This window comes from Triticum aestivum, chromosome 6D (assembly GCF_018294505.1).
Source record: "Triticum aestivum cultivar Chinese Spring chromosome 6D, IWGSC CS RefSeq v2.1, whole genome shotgun sequence".
Classification (NCBI taxonomy): domain Eukaryota; kingdom Viridiplantae; phylum Streptophyta; class Magnoliopsida; order Poales; family Poaceae; genus Triticum; species Triticum aestivum.
This window is the reverse complement of record NC_057811.1, coordinates 74,133,023-74,140,106: the sequence shown is the minus strand read 5'-3', so window position 1 is coordinate 74,140,106 and position 7,084 is coordinate 74,133,023. Positions and strand designations below refer to the sequence as shown.

The 7,084-nt window shown below is 51.5% G+C and overlaps 1 protein-coding gene across 1 annotated transcript; it reads left to right on the top strand.

The window, feature by feature from the left end:
* The first annotated feature begins 2,674 nt into the window (after positions 1-2,674).
* Positions 2,675-5,996, top strand: LOC123143623 (chloride channel protein CLC-b). Its single transcript, XM_044562560.1, has 5 exons — positions 2,675-3,181; positions 3,271-3,471; positions 3,558-3,735; positions 3,869-5,536; positions 5,624-5,996. Exons 1-5 carry the CDS (start codon positions 2,964-2,966, stop codon positions 5,720-5,722), a joined length of 2,364 nt encoding a protein of 787 aa, XP_044418495.1. The 5' UTR covers positions 2,675-2,963; the 3' UTR covers positions 5,723-5,996.
* The last annotated feature ends 1,088 nt before the right edge of the window (positions 5,997-7,084 follow it).

Below are 7,084 nucleotides of genomic sequence, written 5' to 3'. Positions count from 1 at the left end.
GGCGGAGGCTGCTGCTGCTGCTGCTTGCGGCGGCGGTGGTTGCGATTTGGGGCGGCGGCGGGGGGGTATTTAAGAGGGGGAGGGCGGGGTCGGCTTGGGGAAGGGGGCGGGAGGAGTCCCGGGCGGCGACGGCGGCGGCTGCCGTGTCCTGGCCGGACTCGGGCACGGGGAGGCGGTGGCGCGGGGTTGGGCCGGCCTGGCTCGGCTGGGCTTCGGCCGAGTCGGGCGCTGAAGTTTTAAAAAAAACAGATTCCGCCGAAAATAAATCCTAGAAAAATAAATAAAAATCTAAAAATGCCAAAACAAATTTTCACCGTCTATATAAAATATTTAGAACAAGATGAACATTTTCTTGGCCCTAAAATGCAATTTTGAAAACATGCAATTTTGAAAACATGCAATTTTTCTAATGCAAATAAAATAGCAATAAAATCAAATATTTGATTTTAATATTTTTCCTCCAATATTTCATTTATTTTGGAGAAGTCATATTATCTCCTCTCATATATTTTAATATGAAATGTTTTTCGGAGAGAAAAATAATTAAAACAAATAATCCTCGTTTCAATATTTGATAAAACTCAAATATGAAAACAGTGAAATCCCCAACTCTCTCCGAGGGTCCTTGAGTTGCTTAGAATTTCGAGGATCGCGAAACGAATATGCAATAAAATATGATATGCATGAATGATCTATGTATAACATTCCAAATTGAAAATTTGGGATGTTACAAACGAAATATATGATGTGTTTTATAAGAAATGTCAATTTAATTACTACATGGATTATCAATAATAGGCCAATTACGCTGCTTATTTTGGTTTTCTATTGCAGATGAATTCTCAAAGAACACCGTGGGCGATTAAATCAAACAACCCACATGGTTTCTAGAAAGTAGGCGTGTTGGATCAATGAAGAATCACACACGACTTCGGCCAGTGAACTGTTTGCGTTAGGTCACCTTGCACAAACGTTTCCACATAAAAAATCATGTGTGATATACATACGAACGGAAACGTTTTTCTGGGATTCACTGTGTGGGATGTACATACGAACGGAAATGATTGGTCTTCGATGCCTCCCCCGATCGCACACGAGCTCATTTTGCGCAGTGTGTGTGACCGAAGGGCCTATCCCCGACGGTTTCTGGGTCGTGTGGGAAGGAACCCCCCCCTATCGCACACACTAACAAGGCGACGGTTTAAAACTTCGTCGCGGAAAGGGGGTAAAAACAGTTTGAATATGATGTCTCTACACCAGTGAGTGGATGTAAATATATTAAGAATACACCCGGTCTCTACATAACTAGGATGCACACAGACAACATCAACGCATACACCGGGAACGGTCTCCGGCAGGGAAGCCCGTCAGCAAACCCGACAGGGGGCCTACAAAGCTCACCAAGGAGTCAAAGACGAAAGGGAGCCCATGAGACCAACAGGCACCCCAGGACCATCTTTCCCTCAAGTCATTAGGGTGGCGACCAAGATGCGATCTGCTCTATGTAAAACCCTAGCCCCCATTGTGTATATAAGGTGGAGGGCTATGGGTACTAACGACTTTCCCCTCCATTACAACTTCATCCTCGCTCCCGTGCTCCAAAGCTTATGTGACGATAATGACAACACCAAGATGGGGCAAGCCGTACATCACCATTCCGCTCCACCGCGTTCTTCAACTGGTCACTCATTGTTGCCGTCGTGCTGTTGTTTTCGCTGAGTAAACCACCAGCCCATCCTCGAGCCATCGCCAATCATATGCAGTCTGTCGTCGATAACCACGGTAGCCGACTACCCGCGGCCAGATGGCTTTGTGGCCTGGCAGTAGCGGATTGGGAACAAAAGTAGAGGGCACGCATTCTGGTGCCTTTTGCTAGGCCTCGGCGGATGCAACAATCAAGAGTGGTTGGAGCACATCCTCCTAGAGTGCGCACGGGAACAAGGAGAAGCCGCCAGCCACCTGAAGCACGATAAACGGCACATCTTGGGTGTTGCCACCCAATTAAATTGATCTGCTTTCGATCAATGGAGAGCACGCCACAACCGTTGCCGTCCGAAGATCCGGCGATCACCGCGAGTTGTCGCGAGGATCCGCCGTCTCGGTGCTACCGTGCGGCCAGCCGTCGGACGAGGAGTCGCCATCCACCATCTCGATGTTAGCACAGAGAGGCCCCGTCACCGCTACCACCACATAGACTTCTCTCGATGGTAGCCTCTGATGGCTGCAAGGAGGAGGAGTAGGGAGCGGGGGGCGGAGTTTGTGCAGATCGGATCGCCCCCGTGCCGCCTACGGTCTAGTGAAAACCTAAATAACTTAAAAATGAATGGTGGCTCATGTGTCTCGGTTGATACATGCATAACACCAAAATGTTCATTCCTTTTGCCCATGTGAAAACATGGAGATGAACATGCATATGAGCCTAGATTCCATAAAACACAGCTAAGCTAGTGCCATTAGATTCCATGGACCAAACCCTTCCAATGCCAAAAGGGTAAACAACACATGATGAGAAGCACCAAAACAAGAAGAACAATGATACTCCAACTGTAACTTGGAACATAAGCATCGCCCAATCACTTTCAACCCACATGGCATTTTCCCCTCAATTGGGGCCCACAAAATTAATCATTGCCCTTCCTTCTTATCTCTCTGCCAACAAGCAAGCAGGTGACTTCGCTGTCTTCAAGCTTGCCCACGTACTCGGATCGCTACAAGCATAAGAAATACAGGAAATAATTCTCTTCCTCTTCTTCTTCTTCTTCCACGGCTCACCACAGGTTGTTGATCCACTTGCGGGCCGGACCAGACAGATAAACTGCCAGATAAGAGCATTGCAGCGGCAAGCCCACGTGATCCCATTTATATACGGGCACATACATACGCCAATCCCATCCTCTTGACCAGACCTTGAGATCTTGATCGGATCAAGCTCCAATCCCTGTTCTGTTGCCAGGAGGACAGGCATGGAGGAAGACCAGAGCCGGGGGCTCGGGCTCGCCGGAGAGACGCCTGGTCTCAAGCACGGCAATGGCGTCAGCAACAGCTCGGAGGACCCAGGGAGCGCCGGCGACGGCATCAGCTCCCTGGAGAAGCCCCTGCTGAAGAGAAGCAACACGCTCACCTCCAGCCACCTCGCCATGGTCGGCGCCAAGGTGTCGCACATCGAGAGCCTCGACTACGAGTGAGTATTCGACCGCTCGATCCATCCTTACAACTTTGTTCGTGCAATTGGGTTGGCTTGCTTAGTGAATTGAGCTGCCATGGCTGCAGGATCATCGAGAACGATCTGTTCAAGCACGACTGGAGGAGCCGGTCCAACGTGGAGGTGCTGCAGTACATCTTCCTCAAGTGGTCGCTGGCGTTCCTGGTGGGGCTCCTCACCGGCGTCATCGCCTCGCTCATCAACCTCGCCATCGAGAACATCTCCGGCCTCAAGATGCTCCACATGGTCCACCTCGTCAGGGAGAAAAGGTACCACCAGTACCAGATCTATGGCAATGGCCGGCTGGACCGGAGTATTGGTCGGGAAATTAATTATGTTCGATCTGCATATTCAGGTACTGGGCCGGCTTCTTCTACTTCTCCGGCTTCAACTTTGTGCTGACGTTCATCGCCGCCGTGCTCTGCGTCGTCTTCGCCCCCACCGCCGCCGGCCCGGGCATCCCCGAGATCAAGGCCTACCTCAACGGCGTCGACACGCCCAACATGTTCGGCGCGCCGCAGCTCATCGTCAAGGTACTAATAATAAAGCCTTGATTCCTTTCTTCTTCTGTTCATGTTCCAGGCTGAAATTGGAAATGTGTGATGCGACTACTCGAAGCTGCAAGAGACACATTAATGGATGAATTTTTTTTCGTACGATGGTCAGATCATAGGCAGCATCTGCGCGGTGTCGTCGGGGCTGGATCTCGGCAAGGAAGGCCCGCTGGTGCACATCGGCGCGTGCCTCGCCAACCTGCTCAGCCAGGGCGGCTCCGGCCGGTTCCGCCTCCGCTGGAGGTGGCTGCGCTACTTCAACAACGACCGCGACCGGCGCGACCTCATCACCTGCGGCGCGTCGTCCGGCGTGTGCGCCGCGTTCCGGTCGCCCGTGGGCGGCGTGCTGTTCGCGCTGGAGGAGGTGGCCACCTGGTGGCGGAGCGCGCTGCTGTGGCGCACCTTCTTCAGCACGGCCACCGTGGTGGTGGTGCTTCGCGGCTTCATTGAGGTGTGCCGCGGCGGGCGGTGCGGCCTCTTCGGCGAGGGCGGGCTCATCATCTTCGACGTCAGCGACGTCACCGTCCGGTACCGGCTGGGCGACCTCCTCCTGGTCACGCTAGTCGGCGTCATCGGCGGCGTCCTCGGCGCGCTCTACAACCACGTCCTCCACATGGTGCTCCGGCTCTACAACCTCATCAACGACAAGGGCCGGATGGCGAAGCTGGCGCTGGCGCTGGCCGTGTGCGTGTTCACGTCGGCGGGGCTGTACGTGCTCCCCTTCGCCGTGCCGTGCACGCCGTGCGACCCGGCGTTCGGCGCCGCGTGCCCGGCCACCGGGAGGAGCGGCAACTTCAAGCAGTTCAACTGCCCCGCCGGGCAGTACAACGACCTGGCCACCCTCCTGCACGCCACCAACGTGGACGCCACGCGCAACATCTTCTCCACCGGCACCCCCGGCGAGTTCCGGCTGGACTCGCTGCTCATCTTCTTCGCCATCTACTGCGTGCTGGGGCTCTTCACCTTCGGCATCGCCGTGCCGTCGGGGCTCTTCCTCCCCATCATCCTCATGGGCGCCGCCTACGGCCGTATCGTGGCGCTCGTGCTCCAGAGCACGGTGGCGGCGAGCATCGACCACGGGCTCTACGCCGTGCTCGGCGCGGCGGCGCTCATGTCGGGCTCCATGAGGATGACCGTCTCGCTCTGCGTCATCTTCCTGGAGCTCACCAACAACCTCCTCCTGCTGCCCATGACCATGTTCGTGCTGCTCATCGCCAAGACCGTCGGCGACGCCTTCAACCCCAGCATCTACGAGATCATCCTGGACCTCAAGGGGCTTCCCTTCCTAGAACCCAAGCCGGAGCCGTGGATGAAGGACCTCACCGTGGGCGAGCTCGCCGCCGCCAAGCCGCGCACCATCAGCCTCCAGGTGGTGGAGAAGGTGTCGACCGTCCTCGAGGTGCTGAAGAACACCGGCCACAACGGTTTTCCGGTGGTGGACCGGCCTCGGCCCGGCCTGTCGGAGCTGCACGGGTTGGTCCTCCGGTCGCACCTCGTGGCCGTGCTCAGGAAGCGGTGGTTCCTGGCGGAGAAGAGGAGGACGGAGGAGTGGGAGGCCAGGGAGCGGTTCTCGTCGGTGGAGCTCGCCGACAAGAACTGCAAGATCGACGACCTCGAGCTCACGCCGGAGGAGCTGGAGATGTACATCGACCTCCACCCGTTCACCAACACGACGCCCTACACCGTGGTGGAGACCATGTCGGTGGCCAAGGCCGTGGTGCTGTTCCGCTCCGTCGCGCTCCGGCACATGCTCATCATGCCCAAGTACCAGGGCCCCGAGGTGAGTCCAATCAACTCCAATGGCTTTCCGATCATCGACAACCTTGCACAAATTTGGATTTGATGATGGATTGATTTTTGTGTGCAGATATCTCCGCTTGTGGGGATCTTGACGAGGCAGGACCTGCGGGCGCACAACATCCTCGGCGCGTTTCCTCACCTCGCGAAGAAGAGCAAGACGCACTGAAGCTGAAGCTCAAGCTGCCTGAAAGCCAGCACCATTTTTGTTTTGGGAATTACTGTTACTGTCGACGTGTTTCCTGTCTTGAAGCAAGAGCCACATGATTCACTTGCTGGCGCCACGATTCTTTCTTTTCTTCCTCATTCTTCTCTGTAATTAGGTTCAGGATTTGCTTGCGTCTCATTTTTTTTTCTTTTCTTCGGGGAGTGGCTGAATAATTTGCTGCCCATGTAAAATCACAAATACGCCCATGATGCAATAAGCAGAGTTTTTTCTTTAAGTTTCAAATTTTCTATTATTGGAAAGCGAGATGTTCCAACATTTTATACTAACTGATTTTTTTTCGTTTCTTCATCTTTTTAGCCCTTCTGTTGGATTTCGTTGTCAGCTTTGACATCCACCTATGGACACGCAATCGTGCGCGCACACGCACAATTGTTTAAGATGTTGTATGCTGGAAAGAATAGTCAAACACAGTACTCTCTTCATCATTCATAAATATAAAATGTTTTACATATTTTAATATGAACTGCATAAATACCAAAATGAGTGAACAAACAAACAAAAATGTGTCTATGCACAGCCGATTCATAAGAAGAAAAAAACTAGAGCATCTTATATTTGCGAACGGAGGAACTAGTTTTTTGTTATGTTTATATCCACGGAATGTGGAATTGGTTCCACCTAAATTTCCCTGGTAATTATGAACACATGTACAGAAACATCTCCGCTAGATCATTTTGGTTACTGAACTTGGAAAAGTGTAAATTGCGGTGCATAAAATTGTACCGGCGCGATTGTTCGTGCCTTGCAATAGGTTATAAATATTCTGGTATATTGGCCCCTGATTTAGCTTCCCAATTTAATGTGGTCGTGCAAAAGTAGGATTTTATTTGATAAGAACTTTTTTTTGGGGTAGGTCAATAAGGGATGTGATATTTGAGGCATTTTTATGAAAACTGTGATGCCAAAAAAATATGAGAAGGGAGAGGGAAAAAATCCTTACCAGGCAAACAAGAGGAAACACACTGAATCTGGAAGCCAGCACCAATTTTCAAAATTTGTGACCATTTTTAAAACTCATGAAGTTTTTTTAAAGTGTGAACACTTAAAAACATGGAAATTTATAAATTGATGAACATTTTTCAAATTTGGGACGAACTTTTTCTCAAATATATTTTTTTAACTATGTTTTTATTAAGAAAATAGAGTACTGATATAGAAACTGACTGAAAACCAGTCAAACTACAAATACGTCAAAACCGCACTAGACCATTCGGCCCGAGCGCATGAAGCGCTACATGTGTCTCGTCCCACCGCGTGATTTGGTGATAAGCGGCAAATAGAGTCGACAGAACAAAGAAAACA

Excerpts from the sequence above, each read along its gene's own strand:
- LOC123143623 (XM_044562560.1), top strand. The coding sequence starts at position 2,964 with ATGGAGGAAGACCAGAGCCGGGGGCTCGGGCTCGCCGGAGAGACGCCT. Across the intron at positions 3,182-3,270 it reads ATCGAGAGCCTCGACTACGA|GATCATCGAGAACGATCTGT; the intron begins GTGAGTATTCGA and ends CCATGGCTGCAG. Across the intron at positions 5,537-5,623 it reads CCAAGTACCAGGGCCCCGAG|ATATCTCCGCTTGTGGGGAT; the intron begins GTGAGTCCAATC and ends TTTTGTGTGCAG.